Source organism: Marmota flaviventris, chromosome 19 (assembly GCF_047511675.1).
Source record: "Marmota flaviventris isolate mMarFla1 chromosome 19, mMarFla1.hap1, whole genome shotgun sequence".
Lineage (NCBI taxonomy): Eukaryota > Metazoa > Chordata > Mammalia > Rodentia > Sciuridae > Marmota > Marmota flaviventris.
Genome location: NC_092516.1, coordinates 31,837,323 through 31,861,598, shown reverse-complemented (window position 1 = coordinate 31,861,598; position 24,276 = coordinate 31,837,323). Strand labels below are relative to the sequence as shown.

The 24,276-nt window shown below is 41.2% G+C and overlaps 2 protein-coding genes across 2 annotated transcripts; one reads left to right on the top strand and one right to left on the bottom strand.

Moving 5' to 3' along the window:
• Positions 1-5,135: 5,135 nt before the first annotated feature.
• On the top strand, positions 5,136-7,282 carry Znf789 (zinc finger protein 789). The gene is given in 2 exon segments (XM_071605301.1): positions 5,136-5,244; positions 6,315-7,282. A coding segment is annotated over 1 exon segment (948 nt). The 5' UTR covers positions 5,136-5,244; positions 6,315-6,334.
• Positions 7,283-11,660: 4,378 nt separating this feature from the next.
• Positions 11,661-24,276, bottom strand: Znf394 (zinc finger protein 394). The gene is made up of 3 exons (XM_027953280.2): positions 23,667-24,276; positions 19,191-19,317; positions 11,661-14,381 (listed from the first exon to the last, which is right to left on the bottom strand). Exons 1-3 carry the CDS (start codon positions 24,165-24,167, stop codon positions 13,321-13,323), a joined length of 1,689 nt encoding a protein of 562 aa, XP_027809081.2. The 5' UTR covers positions 24,168-24,276; the 3' UTR covers positions 11,661-13,320.

Genomic DNA, 24,276 nt, shown 5'->3' with positions numbered 1-24,276 from the left:
ATATATAAACATTACTATTTCTTTTTTGAAAAAATATTTTGTTAGTTGTAGATAAACACAATAGCTTTATTTATTTATTTATTTTTATGTGGTGTTGAGGATTGAACTGAGTGCCCAATAGTGCAAGGTAAGCTCTTTGCCACTGAGCCACAATCCCAGCCCCTAAGTGTTTCTTAGAGAACACTGAAATGTCCTAAATAGAAACATACTATATTTATGGATTGGAAGCCTCAACATTTGTCAAGAAGTCTCTCCCGGCAAATGAATCTATAGTGTCAAAATAATCCCAATAATAATTTAAGCAGGTTGACAAGATGATTCTGAAACATACAGAAATGCAATAGTTCCAAATAAGCCTAAATAATCTTCAAAAAGAAGAGCAACATTGGAGGACTTAACTCTACCTGATTATAAAAATTAGTATATAGTTATGATAATTAAGAGTGCAGTATTAGTTCAGTCTAAATAAATAATCAATGAAACAGGACACAATCCTGAAATAGACCCACACATTTATGGGTTAATTGATTTTTAACAAAGGTATAAAAACATCAGAAGGTGCTTAAAAATGAATTTTTTCCTCTATTTCATACTAACTTATAGGCAAAATTAATTAGAGAGGGATGAGTCTTAAATGTAAAAAGTGAACTATAAAGCACCAAAGCATCTAGAAGAAAAATTGATTTCAGCCTTGTAAGCAGAATGCTAAATGAGTCCACTTGAACGTCTGTCCTACAAAAGAGAGAATAAATTTGTGGTGTTTTTAGCTGCTAAATTTGTTATGGCAACAATAGAAAACACATACATGAATCATAGTGAAAAATTAGAATTATTATTGTCTACATTAGTAGGAATTGAATGGGAAGGGACACTGAGGTGTTTTCTGGAATGAGGAAAATATATCTTGATATGAGTGTGAGTTATATGGATGTATCCTCCTGTTGAGAGCTATCAAATAGGGTGCAGTGGCCCACACCTGTAATCCCAGCAATTTAAGAGGTTAAGGCAGGAAGACTGTGAGTTTGCAGCCAGCCTCAGCAACTTAGCAAGAGCCTGTCTTAAACCAAAAATTGTGGATATTAGTTTTTGTAAATGCTACCTTATCAAAACCCATATAAATTAATGCTGAACTATCTTTAATACACTTTTTCTTTTTTGGTCCCAGGGATTGAACGCAGGGGTGCTTAATCACTGAGCCACATCCCCAGCCTTTTAAAATATTTTATTTAGAGACAGGGTCTTGCTGAGTTGCTTAGGGCCTTGCTAAATTGCTGAGGCTGGCTTTGTACTTGTGATCTTCCTGCCTCAGTATCCCCAACCGCTAGGATTATAGGCAACAATAATTTGTTATGGCAACACTAGAAAACTCATTAATGATTACAGGCGTGCATCATTAAGAGTGATACGGTTGGTTAACAACTTGGAAACTTATGTGAACATTAAGTACATTAGTTAGAATAAGATCAGAGAAGAAGAACCACTAAGGAATTTATAACTGGAAACTAGATAAGCAATATAAATCTGTTGACATTGCTTTGGTGCTAGGCCTTAAGTCAGCTAGGCTGACAGTTGATAAGAGAAGATGGATGTGGAGTGGAGAAGAACAAGGACAAAGTGAATCTCGCATCTATCTCTTGCTAGACCCACATTGTATTCTCACCACTTCCAAATTCCTACATTGATGACACAGGTAACCTAAAAAAATGAACGCCATGCTTCGCTATAAAGCTGCAAATGAACCTGACTCAGGATTCAGAAAAGTTTAAGGAGATCCTATAAGATCTAGAGGAGCTGGATTTCAGCTTCTACCCTTCTCCTAAATTTGGTGAAAGCTAAAGCCACTGCTCACTGGGCTGCAGCCCGAAGTCAACAAGGAGCCCCGGATAATGACGTGCCTGAACTTCAACAGCTATGATCTTACACTCAACTTCTTTTATTTTTTCCTTAAATCCAACTTCTAAGCTCAAATATGCTTGACGCTCGATGTCTCATGCAAATTTATGTGGCCAATCCTAAAATTTAGCAGTTTGGCAATTCTGAAAAATGAAGTTTTCAGCCAGGCGTGGTTTGCACCCTTTATTCTTGTAATCCCAGGTACTCCAAAGGCTGAGGCAGGAGGATCCCAAGTTTGAGCCAGTCTCAGCAATTTAGCGAGACCCTCGGTAACTTAGGAAGATTCTGTTTCCAGAATAAAAAGACCTAGGGATTCAGCTCCGTCGTAAAACGTCCCTGGGTTCCCCAGACCAAAAAGATACCCAGCAGCACGTAGGACCCAGCCACCCTGCCGGATCAAAGAAGCCGAAAACCCGCTGCGGGACCCCGGTGAGAGTCAGATGAAGTGGGGCGGGGCCTTGCGGTCACATGACAGAATTGGGGCTTCTTCTGCTGTTGATTGGTCCTGGCAAACGCAAGGCCGCCGCGCTCCTGTCCCGACCAGCGAGCTGCAAACCGCAGTCCTAGAATGGACGCTGGTAGGAACTCTGAGCCCGGCCCGTGCGCGTGGGTGGGCGAAAGCGCCCAGGACGTTCCTGAGGCCGGGTCAGGGGACCTTTTTCTCTGGTGGGGCTCGCCAAGGGAGGGGACTCCTGGTCGAGCCTGGGAACCCGAAGAGACGGAGCCCAGGTTTCATGGCCGTAGCAGGTGGTCCCAGTGCACCGCGCGGAGGACTTCCTGGAGAAGGCGGCGGGGCGGAATGTCGGAGGAGCGGAGGTTTGAAAGAAACTAGTGTGAGGAGAGCTATGGGTGCCGCTGAGCGAAGACCCCCGGCCGTCAGGGAAAGCTCCAGGGCGTTTGAGCAGGGTCTCTGAGGTCTGTGGCGCTAGCTTTCAGCAGCTTTCCTGCAGAAAAGGAGGAACAAAATCCGATGAATGACTGCTTCTTGCACACAGTGGTTTTCTTATGGGGAAAAGCGAAACGCGATTTTAAATCCAAGGTGCTCACAACATGATGCAGTAGCATTTTAGAGTCTGCCCAAAGTTAACACCAGCTCAAAGTACATTGTGCACCCAAAGGAACAGTATGCGGTTGCAGCTTCTGAAGCATCAACGAGCAGGTGCAGTGATCTTGTTGTTAAGTGGCTGTTACAAACTTGCACCGCTTAGGGCAGGTAGAGACGTGCGTAAGCCTACCCTCTGAAGTTGATTGATTGGCCTTTTCATGCGGACAAGAAAAGCGGGTTTTGTTCATGTAGTGCTAGCATCTTGGGGAAATCAGGGTGATTCTAAGTTTTGGTTCCGTGGTGTTTGGGTGGTTGGCCGAGGATTGTACGCAAACCGTGCGTCTATTTGATTTTTCTTGAGCACCGTCTTCACAGTAGCTATTCAACAAATGCAGTTTAGATGATGCAAGGGAGGAGGCCTCTGTCCCAGTCTTGGAGCCACAGATCAGGACAGTTTTTGAAATGACTTTGTTTAAGGGGATGGGGAAAGGGCGAGGGTTTGTGTGGGGGTCTTCCAAACAACGCTTTTAGGGTACGTGGGCTGTATGAGCGGCTTGAAGATGAATTTATATCATCACCTGTGGTGAGCAGGCTAGTCTGTTATTTCTGTTGTGTAGTCCTCAGTTCCTTCTAGCAAATCACTACACTAGCAGGAATGTGGGTATCCCCAATATCGCCATGGTTGGCTTCCCCTTCCCCAATTTCTGATGTTTTTCCAGTTTCGCTTGAAATTGACTTTAAGTAACAAAGTGATAATCATGGATGCCAACTCACCCAGCACAAGGGGGAATTTTATTGACCAATTCATTTTCTTTCTCTTTTTCTTTTGTGATAAGGATAGAAAGTTTTTTCCCCCCTCACTATATTTATTTTAGCATTTGTATGCTGGCACAGGTGGTTTTAGTGGCTAGAGTTGGCAGTGGGAACGTGGTTGGCAATACATAACTACATGTAGAAAAACAAATACAAATATGATGTTACCAGATGTGATCTTACTGCCTAAAGAGCTAGATGGCTAGATTTGGTGAAGAGTCCACTGATGGTTCAAGTGACTAAAGAAAAAAAAAATGATAAAACCTATTTCTTATCTAAGTGTATTTATTTGATGAAAGTAACATTAAGTTCACTGAGGAATTCTGAAAACAGAAAAAAAAAAACCACAAAAAATTAGAATTATCTGTATCCCTGAGAGTAACAATACTGAATTATGATTCAATATTGAGCAAACAATATTGAATACTATAATAGCCTCGTTGTTTATATGCAGCCTGGACTCTTCAATGATCTCCTGAAATTGTTTGTGTGATGTGGAAGTAAATAAATATCACTCAAATGAGAGGAAGCAATGGCTCTTTATTCAGAGCTTCCTCCAACAAGGAAGTCAACCACTAGCACTGAGGTGGGCAGAGCCCCAAAGACAGCAGAGGAAAGCTTTATAGTGGGGGAAAAAAAAGAATGCTCAAATAGCCTTGTTTGGGTTTTTTATCTTGGGGATGCTGGTTTAATCTCTGGGGGATTAATAAAGAAATAATACCAAAATAAATAAATGCACACACATACATACACACACACAGCAAACATTTTCCTAGGTTAGTAAGGGAACACATGGATTTTTAATATCTGCCTAATACTTAGGACTTCATTGTATTAACATGCTATACTTTATTTATATTCAGTCTCTCTATTAAACACAGTTAATTTGCAGTTTTACACTGCTGGAGCACTATGTCAAACATCTCTGGTATGTTCATCTTTTCCCTAATATTTCTTTAGGGTGTATTTCTTTTCTTTCTTTCTTTTTAGAGAGAGAGAGAGAGAGAATTTTTTAATATTTATTTTTTAGTTTTCGGTGGACACAACATTTTTTATTTTTATGTGGTGCTGAGGATTGAACCCAGTGCCCTGCGCATGCCAGGCAAGTGCGTTACCGCTTGAGCCACATCCCCAGCCCCCCCTTAGGGTGTATTTCTAAGAGTGAATTATTGCTATCTAAGGGCATGAATGTTGTTCAGGCTTTCAATAAAGATTGCCAGTCTTCACAAAGATTGCATCAATTTATGTTCTCATTAGCACTTTTAATTATTATTATTATTTCTGCTTGTCATTGTGGACTCAGAGGGGCGAGACTGAGCCCTGGGACATCTCTCTGCAGTTTATTAACAGCCACCTCCCATTTACTTCTCCATGAGTAGGATTTTGGTTTCCCAAACCTGAGGTGATCTGTCAGCTGGAAAACTGGGACGAGCCATGGATCTGGGATCTGCAGAGTGCTGGGATCAGGAAAGCTTCTAGTGGTGCTTGCCCAGGTGGGTGAGGAGGATGCCCAGGCAAGAGAAGTCGTGAAGAGAAAGGGAAGGCATGCTAAAGAGCTGCTTCTGTGTGCCAAATGTGCAGCATATATTATACCCACTTCCTCATTGCTACTGCCCTGGGGAGGTGATAGGATGATCATCACCCACCTCTTCCAGATAAAGAAATGGGAAAGAGAAGATGTCTCTCACATAGTGAGAAGGTTCACAGTTGAGATTTGAATTCCAAGTCTGAGAAGCTCATCCTCTTTCTGCTGCAATATGGAATGGCTTCTCTGAAACATCTGCCTGGTGTTTGCTAAATGGCAGCTCTCATGCTCCTCCCAGAGACCTTCATCCCACCCCTCTGATCCATTCCCCATACCGTTTCCTGCTCTCTTGCTGTAGTATTGTTTTCCTATTCCCTCAGTATTTCTTGATATATCTCCTCTTTCTGCTTCTGCCCTCTGCTTCAAGCTTTCTCACTCTCAACATTGTTGCCATTTTTAGCTGGTCAGTTCTTTGTGGAAGGCTGCTTGTTAAGCAGTGTCCCTGGTCTCTATCCACTGCATGCTAATTATAGCACCTACCCCTTTTGTGACAACCAAAGAGGCTCCAGATGGAGTTCCATCCAGAAGTATTAAAAGCATGCCTATCTAGAATATAAGGTGCTGCCTCTCAAAACTACATTTATGAGACACTACTGAGTACCCATAACGTTGCTTTCTGTCATCTTGATGGACTTTTTTTTCTTTTTGATGGTACCGGAGATTGAACCCAGGGCTTTGTGCATGCAAGGCAAGCATTTTATCAGCTGAGCTATAGCCCCAGTTCATGATGGACTTTTTTGTTCACACATTCTTTGGCATATACTTATGTGTTTTTAGTGGGTCTGCTGATACCAAGAGCTCTTTCTAACAGCAGAGTCCTATGGAATTTAGAATTTTGTCCTCTTGGGTAGAATGACGTAAACAAATGAGCACTTCTCAGCATCATTTGCTTGTCTATTATCTCAAACAGTTGGCTGCTTTTCCTTCTGTCTCTTCAGTGGTAGAAAACATCATTTGTCTTTCCTTGTATTTGGCTAGGTCCCGGAGCCAGTTACAAGATGAAAAAGCCAACTACACAGCAAAAAATTTCTGAAGATTTAGAGTCGTATGAGCCATCACTGGTAATGCAGGAAATAACCAAGAAATTTTCAGAAAAGTTATATAGATGTAATGAAGTTGTGGACAGTAGCAAGCTTGTACTCCCCAGTAGTAGCAATGGATATTAAGACTTTCTTGAAAACCTGGATCTTATTCAACATCAGAATGCTCGAACATGGAAGAAACAGGGCAGATGTGGGAAACTCAACCCAAGGTCATTATTTTTGAGGTATGAGCATATTCTTAAAAGAGCAAAGCCTTATGAATGATGTGGAAAAAACATTAGGCATCAGGCAAATTTTGATAAACAGCAAAGAATTCACTTTTTAGAGAATCCCTTTGAATGTTCCATATGTGGACAAACCTTCAAACAACGGTCAACTCTTATTGACCATAAACAAAGTCACCTGCAAAAAAACCCACGTAACTTGTCATGACTTGGAAAGTGTTTCCGTCAGCTTGCATATCTTGTTGAACACGTGAGGATTCATACCAAAGAAAAACCCTATAAATGTGGAGAATGTGAAAAAACTTTTAGCTAGAATTCAATCCTTATTCGACATCAGTTAATCCATAGTGGAGAAAAGCCACATAAAAGCCTTGAATGTGGAAAAGCCTTTGGTCGGTTTTCCACCCTTAGGAGCCATCAACAGATTCATAGTAAACAAAACTCTGTAAGTGTAGTGAATGTGGATCTCCTTCAGCACCAGAGAATCCATACCAAGGAGGCATTCTTTGAATGTACAGAATGTGGAAAAACTTTTAGTTTCAAGACAAATCTTAATCAACATGAGATCATTCACACTGGAAAGAGACCTTATAGATGTGACATGTGTGGTAAATCTTTCATTTGGCGAATAAGTTTTATTAAGCATCAGGGTACACACAAAGGACAGGGATATACATGATGGTATCAGAAGAGCTGTCATTTAAAGACCAGAACTTATCATCTACTGCAAGTATATATAACAAGTTTCATGAAAAGTAATAAACAGAACTGAAGTGGTTTTCCTATGTGTACCTTATTTTCCTGCTGTAGCCATGATTTACAGCCAGGCATAGTGGTGCATGCCTATAATCCCAGCAGCTAGGGAGTCTGAGGCTGGAGAATTGCAGGTTTAAAGCCAGCCATGGCAACATAGCAAGGCCCTAAGAAACTTAGTGAGACCCTGACTCAAACTAAAAAAAAAAAAAAAAAAAAGTAGCAGAGTTGGGGCCCAGCTCAGGATGTGTTAAGTTTACTTACTTAGCATGTGTGGGGCTGTAGGTTCAATCCCCAGCACTAAAAAAAAAAAAAAAAAAAAAAAAAAAAGCTAAAGTTTATAATCTATAAAAAATTAGCAGGGCTGTGGTTGTGGCTCAGTGGTAGAGCGTAGGCCTACCACGTGTGAGGCACTGGGATTGGTCCCCAGCACCACATAAAAATAAATAACAAAATAAAAGTATTAGGGGCTGGGGATGTGGCTCAAGCGGTAGCGCGCTAGCCTGGCAAGCGTGCGGCCCGGGTTCGATCCTCAGCACCACATACAAACAAAGATGTGTCCGCCGAAAACTAAAAAATAAATATTAAAAAAATCACTATTAAAAAAATAAAAGTATTTAAAAAATGACACCATAAAAAATTAGCATGTTACTAGATTCTACTGAATTTTTTTTTTTTGGTACTATTAATTGAAGCCAGGGTGCTTAACCACTCAGCCACATCCTCATCTCTTTTTATATTTTATTTAGAGATAGGGTCTTCCTGAGTTGCTTAAGGCCTCACTAAGTTGCTGAGGCTGTCTTTGAACTACCAATCCTCCTACATCAGCCTCCTGAGCTGCTGGGGTTACAGGTGTGTGCCACTGCACCAGGCTCAGTCTATTGAGTTCTAAGTTGGTGTTTGTAGCAGATGCTTTTGGTGTCCCATCCCTGCCCTTCTGGCTTCACCCCTTCTGTGTGCTTCATATGACACTGCAGTGTCTGCATCTTGCTTGGAGGGCATAATGCATCCTGAATGCAACCCTCAACTAGTCACTGATGGAAATGTAAATCAGGCTCATCCTCTTCCCTTGGGTGGAATATCACTGGAGGATTTGTTTCAAGTTTCCCCATGGAAGTACACTCAGCTACTCCTGTGGTAGCTGCCTTATTATCTGCTGTCCCCTTTCCGTCTTGTACTGCCTTCACCAGTTTTAACACCTCCTCCACAAGTAATTTGCTATACTCAAAATTTGTTGTTTCCACATTTGCTCCCAGCACATTCTGACAAGATAAATAGGTTGCTGACTGTAGAGTTCTCCCTAGAGCTCAGCCATAAGAGAAATCCTTTTGAAATTTTTTATTTTATATCCTATTATTTTGATATCCTAAACAGACCTAGGTCTATATTAAAAATTGTTGCTGTTTAGATCCTCTTATAGTACACAATCTTTAGTTTTTGCTTGATTTTATTTTCTTCTACCAATTCCATAACTTCTTTTTTTAAATATTTATTTTTTAGCTTTAGGTGGACACAATATCTTTATTTTACATTTACGTGGTGCTGAGGATTGAACCCAGTGCCTCGTGCATGCTAGGCGAGCACTCTACCAGTGAGCCACAACCCCAGCCCCCCATAACTTCTTATTTAGCATATAAAATAAAAAATTTTAAAAAGTTCTAGTGAGAATGAGCATTAAAAATATACCACTCTGGAATATTTAACTATTTAAGCGAATGGCTTTTGAAACCAGCAGATGCAAAAAGATCACTCTCATCTTTATGTTGTTTTTTAAAAAGAGATTAAATTCGTATATAGAAGCTGTCCTTTCTGTACATCTTGTCATCAAGATGGAAAGTCAAGACTGAGAATTCTGTGCAGCTCTTACTAAAATAACTATATGTAACCACTCCCCCCATATCTTATTTGCCTCTTGACAATTTAGTACTCTAATTGAGTATAAAAGTAACGGCTTCTTTGGGTCATTTACTTATGAAAGTTCTTGTACTATGTAAAATTTGTAGTAAATGAATTTGTATCCTGTTAATCTGTCACTACTTCTTAGGCCCAGCAGGGACCCTAAGAGGATGCAGGTGGAATTTTGCTACACTTTCACAAGCAAGTGGCACCCCATATTCTTGGGAACTCTTACTTCTTTGTGGGAGGAAAATTATGACTGTATATTTGGCTCAAAAATACCTAACCAGTATATTTATGCTGGCCAGCATGAACAGCAAGAGGAAAGATTTGCCACATTGTACATCCCTAAGCAGAATAGTTGAGATGTCAGAAGGAGGAGGTAGTAAGCCAATGAGGAGTAAACAAGCTCCCTTTGTCACCACCTTGGGAGATGGGGGCCTAATGAAAGCATTCCCAAGCCTGAGCACCCAGCAGGCTGGTCCAAGTTGCTAAGTCCATTCTGATCAGGTGCACGAGCCACCAACTTTAAGCAGAGAGGTATAACACAGGATCCTGGGAAAACATGAGACAGGCTTAGTGCCAGCTCTGTCACAAGGATATGCAGAGCTGCACTGTTCCGTATGCTAGCCATTAGCCATATGAGGCTGTTTAGTCATTAAAATTAAATAAACTAGACTTCTTAATAGCCACATTTTAAGGACAGCACAGATACAGACTATTCCTGCTGCAGAAAGGTTTACTTGATAGCAGTGGCAGAGAGGACCCAAGGACTTCTTGTGGGCAAACAGTAGGAAAATGGGAGCTTTTTAGTGCTATTTCTTACAATTAAGTTACATGGACCTTTGTAAATGGTCCCTATAAAATTAGAACATTTAGCAGAATTCCCTGGACACAGGAGGGAGGGATAAGGATGGTCGGAAGCCTTGCTGAACTAACTTGCTTGGGAGAAGAGAATTCCATCTCAAGAGGGCTTAGAGTGGGGTTAGCCTTACCACCCCACCACCCACCGCCCCAAGAAGCTAGACAGATGCCAACTAAAAGTTCAGGTTGGCAGCAGCGTGTGGTAATAGCTGTGATTATAGTCACTTAGGAGGATCACAAGTTTGAGGTCAGCCTGGGCAACTCAGACTCTGTCTCAATAAAAAAAAAAGGGGGGGCTGGGTGGCTTAGGTCACTTGTAGAGCATCCCTGGGTTCAATCCCCAGAACTGAAGGTGGGTGTAGGGGAAGAGTTCCAATTGGCGATGGGAATGACAGTATATGTTTGTGTTTTTTTTACCATTTGTCAATATGACTGGAGCTCAAAACTAGCTCCCTGAGAACAGGGAAGAAATGGTCAAACTGTGGCATTCTTGTTTGGGTATTGAGCTGAACCCACTGTCCTCCAGGCCTGGAGAGACTGGGCAACTGTCAGCTCAGTCAGTGAAGGTGTCTAACCCTGGGCAAAGAAGCCTGGCATCCATGATGGACCATTCCACTGAATAGAAAGGCATGTTTTCTTGAAAAGACCAGTGAAGCGTTTTTTTTTTTTTTTTTTTTGTGTGTGTGTGTGTGTTTGCGATATTTGTCTTAAACAGTTAAAAATAAAGATAAAATTTGGTAGATGCTTTCATTTCATCAGACTTTTTATATATTAGGGTTGACTAAAATATCCCATGTTGTCACCTGGTCTTGACTAGTACTCAGCTCGCACCATGTCAATTACCAGGTGAGCTTTGGCCATACCCATAATGGCCAAGGCCTTGCTCCCTACCATTCTCAAATATAGCTTTCTTCTCAAAGTTGGCTTCTCCACTCGCCAGTGCTTCTCAGCTGGAGGAAATAAAGGGGGAATGACAAGGCAGGCAATTATGAGACAAAAATACTTGGTGGTACACGCCTGTAATTCCAGCAGCTTCGGGAGCTGAGGCAGGAGGATGGAAAGTTCAAAAACAGACTCAGCAACTTATTGAGGCTCTAAGCAACTTAGTGAGATCCTGTCTCAAAATAAAAAATATGAAAAAGGCTGGGGATGTGGCTCAGTGGCTAAGTGCCCCTGGGTTCAATCACTGGTACCAAAACGAACATACACAAAACCCCAAAATACTAAGAGAAAATCAAACGTAAATTTTACAATATAAATAGCTGACTTCCAGGAAAGATGTAAACTTTTGGGCAAGTCATTGATCTATTTTCAGTAAGGTATGCACTTTGCATATCAACAATAAAAACTGAGAAATGCCTGAACTATTTAATAAAATTTCAATTGTTATATTCCCTAATTGGAAAATAACATAGCCATTAAACATAAAGATTATGAAAACCTGAAGACAAGATCCTTAAGAAAAAATGTTAAGGATATAAATGCACTATGGTTTTTATCATCCAAAATACACAGAAAAAAAATCACAAGCAAATACCATCAAATGCCAATAATAGGTTGATCATGTGGAATTGTCCTTTATTATTTTCCCAAAAACCCAGTAAGGTGCTTATATTCTTAAATATATTTAAGAGTCAAGGTTCTCAAAGAATTTGAAAAAAAATTGATGCAGTATTTGTTTTGAGTACACAGAGCTAGAAAGATGATTAGATACATTTGTATAAGCTGGGCAAATGCTCTAGTACTGATCTACATTTCCAGGCCTTTTTAAGACAGGGTCTTGATATGTTGCTAGGATGGCCTTGAACTTGTCATCCTCCTGCTTCAGCCTCTTGAGTGGCTGTGATTTCAGGTGTGTGCCACCATGCCTAGCTATTACCTTTCTCTCACCAAATACTTGTGTGCCTCAAGTTGAACCTAACAGGTATGTTAAAGCCAACCCAATGTCCTTCCTCCATCTGGATACAGGGGTAAAAAAAGTGCTGGGAAGTGAAGGAGCAATCAAGTTTGAAAACTTGCAGCTCATATTCTCTGTCACGGTGGGGGTGTATGCGCTCACTGATCCTCTGCTGCTACTCCTGGGGTCCACAGCCCACCACTGCAGAGGATCCAGCTGGAGTAAAGGGCAGAGTAAGTCAATTATGGGATGGAGGACACATACTCAGCTATAGATATAACCTTGCACTGACTGGGCAAGCCTTGAGACCTCCTGAGTTCTCAAGTGTTGATGTGAACCTACCTTTCTCTTTTCCTTTGTAAATGGGATGAAGTAGGTTCTTCTTTTTTTTTTTTTTCTTTTTAACTGTTGATTGATACTTGTTTGTTTGTTTATTTACTTGCAGTGCTGAAAACTGAACCCAGTGCCTCACACATGCTAGGCAAATGCTCTACCAGTGAGGTACAGCCCCAGCCCAAGGTAAGTTCTTAATTCCTTGGAGGGGTGCTTGGAAATTGATGGAGAAATGCAGAGTATTACATAATGCCAATGAATACTGCTGTTAACAAAATAAGCAGCTCTGTCCTCAGGGCCCTCTCTTTTTGAAGACCCCAAGGAAAACCACAGGAGCACTTCTTTATATTCCACACTATAAGAAGCCTCCTCAGGAAAAATGCTTTAGGCTTTTTGGTATTACAAGAGCCCATACATGTACAGTTCAGTGATGGTTTACTGATAACCTTTTTCAGAAACCAAAAATTATCAAATAATGAACCCTATTCAATAAACTGTTAAAAGGATACTGTGCCAGAAGTGTGTGTGTTTGTAATGATTTTTTTTCTTGTTTTAAAAGAAATCAAGACTCCTAGAATGGGAAAGAAAGAGGGCTATACACAATCTTAAAATGTAGAAACTAGTGTCTCATGTATGTGTTGAAATTTACCAAGTATTTTTAGAATTATGAAGTAGTTGAAATTCTTTCACTATCTAAAGAGCAAGACAATTCCAAGGGCCCAAATTCTTAGGGAAGTAGAGAAGTAATTGAAACGGGAAAGATTTTGTCAAAAAGTACAAATCTTTTGGAGGGTTTATATTCATTCCTCCTTCACAGAAGTTCTCCATCATAAGTATTTCTTGAGACTCAAGCTGGACTGAATGTACCCTGTGTGGGATGCCTGCAGAAACAGGATTCATGAATGACTGAATGCTCCAAATGCCAAAGAAAATAGTTTCTGGACACGAAAATAAATCCAAGTGAGCAAAACATTTCAAAGTGATGGGACTTTACCTTGATGGATCCTTTGGTGTCGGACAAGGTGTGTACTTTGTCTAAAGCTTTCCCCACATTCAACACATTTATAAGGTTTTTCTCCAGTATGAGTTCTCTGGTGTTTAATGAGGGTTGCACTCTGACTGAAGCTTTTCCCACAGTCAGAACATCCATAAGGTTTCTCCCCAGTGTGGATTCTGTGATGTTTAAAGAGGTCTGAGCGCTGTTTGAAGCTCTTTTCACACTCTTCACATTTATAGGGTCTCTCCCCTTTATGTAGTCTCTGATGTCTAAAAAGGTTAGAAACATGGCAGGTCTCCCCACATTCCTCACATTTATAGAACTTCTCTCCAGCATGGGTTCTCTGATGCCGATTGAGATGCGAGCTCTGTCTGAAGTGTTCCCCGCACTTCAAGCATGTATATGGCTTCTCGCCTGTGTGTGTCCTCTGGTGTTTAATCAGGGCAGCAGTCTGTCTGAAGCTTTTCTCACATTCTTGGCATTCATAGGGTTTCTCACCTGTGTGAATCCTCTGGTGTTTCAGGAGGTCTGAGCGTTGTTTGAACCTCTTCTCGCAGCGATCACATTTATAAGGTCTTTCTTCATGGAGCCATCTCTGGGTCTCACTGTCAACAGAGTTGTGAGGTTTCGCTATGTGATGTTTCACCTGATCAAAACTTTCTTTGCACTTGTTCCCTTGTTCCTCACCATCAACTGGCCTCACTGATGTCTGGATGTGCTGACCAAGGACAAAGCTGGAACTTTTAGCACTATTCCCAAATTCATTATTTTTGGAGACTCTCTCTTCTGTGGAACCACTGCTGTTGAGATCTGAGATGCTAGTTCTTGATCTGAGTCCTTGTTCTTCAGAATTTTTGAGTTTCAATGACACAGGGTCTCTCGGGTGCTTTTCTACTCTGTCCTTACACATATTGTAACACTTAGAAAACAGGGAGGCCTTCCCCTGGGAAACTTCTTGTAGCCACACCTGTGGCTCTGCTTCTTCTAAAATTTCTTCTTTTGGAATCAACTCTTTGTTCTCAGCTTTAGTTTCCAAACCTGAAACATTAAAGTACAAACTACTACCATTCATTTCATCTCTGTGCAATATAGCAAAACAAGCAAGTACTAGCAAAAAAGCAACCCCAGCCCCCTTTTAAGTATTTTCCATTAAATTCCTTAGGTGAAGTTATTTAGTTAACCTGTCTGATATGCTCATATTTGCCAGTGCAAACCCCATATCTTTCCTTTTATACTCATGCCTATGTCAACCAACCCAGCTCTTCTTCCCTAGCCCCACTCCACTGCAGTGATATGTCATTATTTGTGAAAGGTACATTTGGAAGGGCTGACAAGAAAGGATTGAATCTGAAGTACTGGGGGCAGGGGTGGGGCAACAAAAATAAATTCAGGAAAAGTTGATATAAAAATAAATAGATAAAAGACATATAATGTTTCTCACAATTCAAAGACATGAGCTTCTATATTATTTTTTAAAATATTTATTTTTTAGTTGTAGTTGGACACAACACCTTTATTTCACTTATTTATTTTTTATGTGGTGCTGAGGATAGAACCCAGGGTCTCACATGTGCAAGGCAAGTGCTCTACCACCCAGCCCCAACCCAAGCCCCAGAGCTTCTGTTATAAGGGCCCACCAACTACTCAGAACAATGAATTAAAAAAATACATCTCGGGCTGGGGTTGTAGCTCAGTGGTACAGCGCTTGCCTAGCATGTGTGAGGCACTGGATTCGATCCTCAGCACTACATAAAAATAAATAAAATAAAGGTATTGTGTCCATCTACAACTAAAAATATTTTAAAAAATACATCTCACACTGAGGCATACAAAGGAAAACACCTAAATGTCTCCACCCAAGACAGATCACACACTGTGCTGTGTTCTTTTATATGCTTGTCAGGTGTGGCCACAAGAGAAGACTGAGGAGAGGCTCTAGGAAACAGTTTATTATACTCACAGTCCTAAGGACAGGAGGCACACCAAGCCATGTAAGCCACATAGGAAGGCAGCAGTGGCAGAGGCAGAAGAGATAGGAGTAAGGGAGAACCTAAGCCATGACTTACTGGACAAGAAAGGTAAGAAAGGCAGGGTGAACTGGCGAGGGCTGGCTGTTCTGAATAATTTAGCAGGGCTCCAAGCCATAAAGGTGATCCTTTATTGCCTGGTACCAGACTCTGGGATGACTGAGGCATTGGAATACTGCTGTCTAGGCTGTGTGGACCAGACGGAGGGGGATCTGGGTTGGAGTTCAGGGTTGGTTAATTTGCACAGCAAAGGCATGCTCCTGGCTGAATTCTTTGCTGTCTTTCAGAATGGCTAGCCCTTGGCAATCTCTTTCTCAGTCAGAAAGATTTTAAGATGTCAAAATGTCATAATATACAAAATGATGAAAAACATGAAGAAAATACACATCAAAGATAAAATAGTATAATGGCATCAGAATTTCTCAAAAGCAACATGACAAACTAGATAGAAAACTAACTATCTTCAAAATTATTTCTAACCTGAAATACCTAGCCATATATCTACCTGAGATGGGTAGTTTACAAAAAGCAAAGACTCATTTAACTCAAAGTTCTTAAGGGTGGGAACTGAAGAGTATTGTGCAGGCATCCAGCAAGGCTCTTCTTACTGCATCATTACATGGCAGAGGGATCACATGGCGAGACAGCAAGCATGTTGTCAGCTCAGGTCTCTCTTCCCCTGCTTATAAAGCCACCAGTCCCACCAATGGGGGCCCCACCCTCTTGACTTTTATCTATTCCTAATCACCTCCCAAAGGTCCCAATTCAAAATACTACCAGGCTGAGTTTGTGGATTAAATTTCCAACTGTAATATTTGGGAAACATGTTCAACCAAAGCATCACACTCTGATCCAAATGTGTGAGAGAGATAAAGATATCTGCAGACATGCCAAGTTTCCAAAGATTTAGTTCCTAAGTATATGTTCTCTGGCAGATGTTCTCTACCAAATCAAGGGGATATACCAAGGAAGAAAATATTACAGAATCCAGTAAAGAGAAAAGGAATTTCCAGGAAAATGATGAAGGGAATCCTAGGACAAAAGCTGTGTAACAGGCCTGGGAAAGAAGCATTCTGTTCATACCAGAGCAGAGGAAGCTTTGAGGAGGATCTCTGCAAGGGGAAAAATAAAACTGGGAGCACATCCATGACCTAATGATCAATAGAAAACTAGGCAAATGCGGGGCTGTGATTGTGGCTCAGTGATAGAGCGCTCACTTAGCATGTGCGAGGCCCTGGGTTTGATCCTCAGCACCATATAAAAATAAATAAATAAAATAAAGATATTGTGTCCAACAACAACTAAACAATAAATATTAAAAAAAAAAAAAAAGATGGGCTAGGGATGTGGCTCAAGTGGTTTCGCGCTCACCTGGCATGCACGGGGCGCTGGGTTCGATCCTCAGCACCACATAAAATAAAATAAAGATGTTGTGTCCACCAAAAACTGAAAAATAAATATTAAAAAATTCTCTCTCTTTCTCTCTTCTCTCTCTCTATAAAAAAAAAAATTTAAAAAAAAAGAAAACTAGGAAATGCAAAATGAGGCATTATTAACTCCAGGGAAACAAAAAGTTGCAACAGAAAAGACACATAGGTGAATATAGATAATACTGAAGTATGGTATACTAATTTAACTATAATTATAAACTATAAAAGGCTAATTTAACTGTAGAGAATTATGGACCACTAAATATACATATGCAGGGGGAACAAAATTCTTCATTTTCCCCAGTAGGCAGCCAAGAGACAATAATCGAAATTGGTGGGAGGGGGGGTTAGTAGTACAAGCATCTTATTTAGAAATATAAAAATAAATAGCTGAGTGGCTAGCTGAAAGATTTTTTTTTTTTAATTTTTGCAAGACTGGGGATTGGATGCAGGGCCTTGGGCATGTTAGGCAAGTACTCTACCATCAATCTACACCCTCAGCAATAGTTAAAAGACTTGAAAATAGTTGCCTATGAGAAGCTAAAATTTGGATTCAGAAGGGTCTGATATTTATCTAAAAGACTCAATAAACATAAAGCACAGAATAAAACATTGAAAGATTTCCCTATATTAAAATTTTAAAATTCTATATAATAAAAGATGCCACAGTAAAAAGACAAGCCACCTTATATAGCCAAGATGACAAAGGATTAGTATAAAAAAATATCAGGCACAATGGTACATGCCTGTAATCCCAGCAGCTCAGGAGGCTGAGGCAGAAGGCCCACACATTTAAAAAGCCAGCCTTAGAAACTTAGCAAGACACTGTCTCAAGGAAAAAAAAAAATACGGGGTGGGGTGGGGAGGTGGTGTGTGTGTGTTGTGGGGAGGGGCTGGGGATGTTGCGCAGTGGTTAAGCAAGCACCTCTGGGTTCAATCCCTGATACCCAAAACAACAAAAAACAAAAACAAAGGCTGAGAGATCAGCAGTATCAGCAGTGTGGGAAGAGAGGGCTTGATAGGCAAAGTGCAGCATTAAACAAGGCAGTCAGGATCAGGCTTCATTGAAAAGGAGTTATTTAAGCAAATTCCTGAAGCTGAGTCAGCGTGTGCTTTACTGAAAATCCAGAGGAGGGACATTCAAGGCAATGAAGTCAATTGGTGCAATCATTACACAGACCAGGAGGCAGGATGTCTGGTACATTCAAGTTCAGCCAGGCAGTGTGGTCAGAGCAGAGTGGATTGCAGACAGTGGGGAGACCAAAGGATGGGTGCTAGAGGAGGAAGGTTCCCAGCATCAAAGGACAATCAATGGCTCTCTCCCTCATGAAATGAAAGCCACTGTAGGTCCTGAGTGACATGACCCAACATCTGAAAAGGAACAATCAGGCTGCTGTGTGAAGATGTCATGCCACCAGCCAATTTCACCAAATGTTGACAAGAATGCAGAGAATGAAAAATTCTCATAAGTGGCTTATAGGCATATAAATTGGTGATAAGCTCTGTGGACAGCAAGAGGGGCATACATCTTTGCATACTGTATATTCTCTTTGGAATCACCCATATATGAATACAGGGATGTAACAAGAATGTTCAGTGTCACATTGTAATGGTGAAAAACTAGACACCTAAATGCCCATTGGCAGAATGGAAGGTTAATTTTGGAGTTTTCACACAGCAAATAAGGTGTTAAAAGAAAGCTTAATTATATCTGATCTGTGACTGCATGTATATAAAGAATATAAAACATGCGTGGAAAGGATAAATACCACAATCAGGATATTGGTTACCTCTGGAGAAAGAGCATGGGGAATAGCTTCAAGGAGGGTACATGAGTCTTCACTTTAGCTATGACTTCTTATTTCTTGGGGGAATAGAAAACAAAATCAATATGGCCAAATATTAAGATTTGATAAGCCTGGGTGGTAAATAAACAGTTGCTCATTATCTTTTTATATTTTCTCTAAGTGTAAAGTATTAAAAATAACTAAAATAAAAAGCTGAATCAAGCCGGGAATGGTGGCACACGCCAGTAATCCCAGTGGCTCGGGAAGCTGAGGCAGGAAAATATCAAGTTCAAAGCCAGCCTCAGCAAAAGCAAGGCACTAAGCAACTCAGTGAGACCCTGTCTCTAAATAAAATACAAAAATAGGGCTGGGGATGTGGCTCAGTTGTTGAGTATCCCTGAATTCAATCCCCGGTACCCACCACCCCAAAAAGCTGAATCTGTCTCTTAGCAACAGAGAATAGAAAGGTCCTGCTTGGGTCACAGAAGAAACTCTAAAGCTCTTGGCTCACATCTGTACATGGTAGAATGGCTCGGGAAATGCAGTGAACTGAGCCCTTCACAAATTACATACATTATAAATCAGCAGAGTAACAGCACTCACTAGGCAGGACTGTGCTCCCATTATCCTTCTGTACATTCTCCCTGCAGAAGTCCCTTTGAGCTGTGTCCAGCTGCTCCCACTCCTCCCAGGGTAAAGACACGGCCACATCCTTGAGTGTCACCAATCCCTGGAACAACATGAGATTCCTATTCAATACCTGCTGTCCCTGGGCAGCACTGTCACTAGTCTGAATATGAGGTGAAACTCCAGAGAGTACTGAGAAGAGGAAGCACTGAGAACCAACCATAGCTATTCAGTTTGGGCCAATGAGTCTTGTACTGAGCGGGGAGATTTGAAGGGATTGACATTGTCTTGTAATCCTAAAAAGCTTTTCTGTGTACTGCCTACACTAATTTGGGGTAGGCAGGAGCAAATACTTAATGCATGTTATATCACTGTGGTTTATCAAAACGGAAACTTGATAGATGAGAAATATATAACCAGAAAGTTTCACATTCCAGTGCTGACACTCTGAGATGCTGTTTCCTTATGAGCAAAAGACACACCTCAGCCAGAGGGTGCTAAGTCCTTTCAGTTCTCTGCCCTTGGCTACTTTATAATAAGATAATTATGCAACAAGACACTCTTTTGAGATGGCTTATTAAATGTAAGCTGACTACTTCTGTGGGTGAATGACACAATATATAGAAAGGGAAGATTCTAAAAGTGGTGAGGGAGATGTTTTTCCAGTTCTAGTGTGGGTCATAAATTAACTCCAAGGCTCTTCCACTCACTGTACTGTGTGTATGTACATATATGTCGACCCATGCCTATGTGTATTTACAGGTTAAGTATCCTGTATCTGAAATGCTTGGGAGCAAAAATGTCAGAGTTTAGAGTTCAGATTTTGGAATATTTGCATAAATTTTACTGGCTGAGCAGTCCTAATCTAAAAATTCAAAATCTGAAACTTTTTCTTTTTTTTTTGGTGCCAGTAATTGAACCCAGGGTGTTTAACCACTGAGCCACATCTCTAGCCGTTTTTACTTTTTGTTTTGAGGCAGAGTCTTGCTAAGTTGCTTAGGGCCTTGCTAAATTGCTGAGGTTGGCTTTGAACTTGGGATCCTCCTGCCTCAGCCTCCTGAGTCACTGGGATTACAGGTGTGTGCCACTGCACCTAGCTAAAATCTAAAAATTCTTGAGTTTCAAGCTCCTACAACAAATAAGTATTGCAACAAATGTCAATAGTGCTGAAGTTAAGAAACTCTGCCTGTTATCATGCTAAAATATGAAATGGCCATCTTTTTTCTTTTTTTGTCTATAGTCTCCAAATTATATTTCAAAACCAGTAATGGAGTACCTTTCAGAATATTAGTACTATTTTTTCTAGTATTCTTCTGAAGAGTCTACCACACAGTTGTATTTTAACATCTGAAAAACCAAAAATAATTAGGATTGTAAATAAGATGCACATAAGTATATAGCTGTGGACCAGGAATCAAAGGCAGGAGACACTGTTAAATAAACCTGTAGAGAACGGTGACTTGGATCATGGTCTCTGACTGCCTTGTGGCTGTGGATGCACTTGTACTGGGAATTTTCTGTGCAAACATGCAGGTCAAGATTGCCCAGTTGTTATGGCAACATCCTGCCTGAGGAAGCTCTGTGTAAAGGCACAGAACTATATCAGTCTTGACCCTGATCTCAGACACCAGCTGCCAGGGATAAATAATTCTGGACATAATAAGATAACCACAATGCCTTGTAAGTGCCATGACTTTCAGGCTTTGCAGAAACTTTCCCATAAATCATCTTTTTGTGTGTGTGTACTGGGGATTGAACTGAGGGGCACTTGACCACTGAACCACATCTCCAGCTCTATTTTTTGTATTTTATTTAGAGACAGGATTTCACTGAGTTGCTTAGCACCTTGCCGTTGCTGAGGCTGGCTTTGAACTTGTGATCCTCCAGAGCCACTGAGATTAAGGGTGTGTGCCACCACACCCAGCTCATAAATAACCTTTTGATGATAAAACCTACATAATAAACATGCTGTACTAGCTCTGGGTCACTGTTCCTCCAGCAGAGGATGGTGTTCCACCTGGTCCCAGCTTGCTTTCTATAAGTGTTATTGTGTTTTTCTTAACACTCAACTGGTCCTTGCCAGTTTCTAAGGTTTGGCCGTGCAGGTTGTGGCATGAGCCCTCACATTTTAAACAGATAGATATGGTTACGGAATCTGGATCTCCTCTTTCCCAGATGGACACTTTTCCTATTTTACACAGTTGTTTGACCCTAAATGTCTGTGCCTCATATTTATCTCTGAAATGAGAGAGGATGACACCGCCATGGTATTTTTTAGCTACTAGATTTTATTTGTCTTCAATTGCTGCAAAAGGCCATATGCTAGGGGCTGGAGTTGTAGCTCAGTGGTAGAGCACTTGCCTGGCACGTGTGAGGCACTGGGTTTGATCCTCAGTACCACATAAAAATAAATAAAGATATGGTGTCCATCTATACAACTAAAAAGTATTTTTTTTAAAAAAGGCCATATGCTAAAACCAAATATTAATGACTTTTGGCTACTACTTTCATTCTTGTGGATAATTACAAACAAAATAAAACCTAATAGCAAGCTGCCATGACACAGATGATCACTTATTTTCAGAGTGGGCAGTGTTTAAAAACTACCTAAGAGATATAGATGGAAACTTCAGAGAATGCTTTGCAAACACAGTACTGGAAATCTTAAGATTCTAAGGATTGGGAAACCCAGTACTGTGTAATAAAGTCAATCTCCTGCTGATTTCAGTGACATTCATTTCTTCCTACCTTTAAAGCTAAAGCTGGAGGGCTGAGGTTGTGGCTCTGTGGTAAAGCGGTTGGCTAGCATGTATGAGGCACTGGATTCTATCCCAAACACCTCATTAAAAACAAACAAACAAACAAACAAACAACTAAACTAAGCTAAATAAACAAAATAAAGGTATTTTGTCCATCTACAACTAATAATATTGAATTAAAAAACCCCAAAGCTGGAGTGTTCTGGTTTGTTGTTCAATGGTGTCAATACTCATACAACAAAATACCCTTTTTCATTTTTTGCTTTCAGTGGAAAAGAAATATGGAGTAATGTGCAGAAGAATGTAAGGTCATTCATAAAAGACTGACATAGAGCAATGAACAAAGATCTGCTAATGTATGACACCTTATCACAAAAATATTTGATTCTAGGGCCGGGGTTGCAGCTCAGTGGTAGAGCACTTGCCTTGCATGCATGAGGCATCCTCAGCACCACATAAAAAAAATAAATAAAGATATTGTGTACATCTACAACTGAAAAAAATATTTTAAAAAATTTGATTCTCAACTGCTGCATTTTTCTTTCTTTCTTTTTTTTTTTTTTTTTTTTGGTACTGGGAATTGAACCCAAGGGAGCTTTACCACTGAGGTACAGTCCGCAGTCCCTTTTATTTTTAGACAGGGTCTCTCTAAATTGCCAAGAGAGCCTGGAATTTACGATTCTCCTGCCTCAGCCTCCAGAATCACTGGAATCACAGGCAAGTGATATTGTGCCAGGCTGCGGTATGTCTGTGATGACTAGAACTAGTTAGCTTTGGCTTTATTCCTGCAGCAGCAAAATGGAATTCAATGGCAAGTACCATAAAGGTACAGAATTAGGTCCAGTGAATCCCTTAATGCAACAAGGCTTATTTTAAGTCCAACAGTAGCCAAGGACTGTGGCACCCTATAATCCCAGCTACTCAAAGGGAGGTTGAGGCAGGAGGATTGCTCAAGTTTGAGACAACACAGCAAGGTCCTAAGCAACTTATGAGACTAAAGTAAAAAAAAACAAAAAGGGCTAGGGATAAACTTAGTGGTAAAGAATCTCTGGGTTCAATCAGCTACCCCCCCCCAAATCCAACAGTAATCCACAAATCATTATTACATCAAATATACTTTCGCTAAAAACCCACCAGTGGGCTGGGGTGTAGCTCAGTGGTAGAACATTTGGCTGGCATGTGTGAGGCATGGGTTTGATCATCAGCACTATAAATAAATAAATAAATAAATAAACGTTACTGTGTTCATCATCTACAACTAAAAAAAAAAAAAAATTTAAAAAAGCCCACCACTGCTGCAGCTTCCGACTCCCCAACTGATATCAAGTAATGTCTGCAAATTGAAAAATAAAAAAGTACAACCAACTTCACTGTGGGAGGCGGGGATAACTAAGCTGTTAAAAAGCAAAACGGGATGTTCACATTAAAGATGCTGAGAAATTGCTGTTCTAAGTTGTTTAAGGACATAAGCCCGCTTTCCATCCTGACATCATTCTTTTCCAGTCCAGTAAAAGAAGAGGGTGTCTTGCAATAGATAACCAGTAATTTGCTTGATGCTAAGTCCTTACTAGGCCTTGCTTGCTATGGAAATAAAACAAAGTTCACACAAAATGTAACAAGGGAGAAAGAATGTCGGCCACTCAGAGCATCCCTCACACTCCCACCATCCAGAACAGGCCTTTCCCCTTCTCACCGGGGGAGAGGTCCCGCCCAGCGCTCTCTGGAGAGCCCGCGCCACAGCCGCAGCCTCTTCCCCACTCTCTGGGCAGTGGTCCCGCACCCAGGCCTGGAGTTCGTGGGGTAGGATGGTCAGGAACTGCTCCAGCACCAGCAGTTCCAGGATCTGCTCCTTCGAGCGCATCTCAGGCCTAAGCCACCGACGACAGAGTTCCCTGAGCCGACTCAGCGCCTCTTCGGGTCCATCCACCTCCTGGTAACGCAACTGCCTAAACTGCTGTCGAAAAGTTTCGGGGTCCTGCCAGGCCCCGGGCGGGTCGGACTCCCGACCTCCGAGGGAGTCTTCCTCCACCTTCACTATGAAAAGCCCCTCAGGTAGGGGCTGCGCGGCGACCCTGGATCTCGCGGCCATCCGCGCCTTTGGGCAGACAAGCTCGAACCCATCTTTTTCCGGCACTTGCTGACTTTCCCAGAGTCTTGCCTTCAGATGAGAAGACAGCAAACCCAAGGAACTCATGGGCCCTCCTCAAAGCGAGGGCTCACGGCAATCGTGTCCCACACACCCGACTCCACGCAGCCCGCTGTCTACTAGGCACTCGCCTAGCACCGGGGATACCCCGGCACCC

What these genes read in the sequence shown, in the direction of transcription:
- Znf394 (XM_027953280.2), bottom strand. Translation starts at nt 24,167, where the DNA reads ATGAGTTCCTTGGGTTTGCTGTCTTCTCATCTGAAGGCAAGACTCTGG. An exon ending in TGGGCGGGACCTCTCCCCCG is followed by an intron (nt 19,318 to 23,666) that starts GTGAGAAGGGGA and finishes ATGTTGTTCCAG; the next exon opens with GGATTGGTGACACTCAAGGA. An exon ending in TGGGAGCACAGTCCTGCCTA is followed by an intron (nt 14,382 to 19,190) that starts GTGAGTGCTGTT and finishes TTAATGTTTCAG; the next exon opens with GTTTGGAAACTAAAGCTGAG.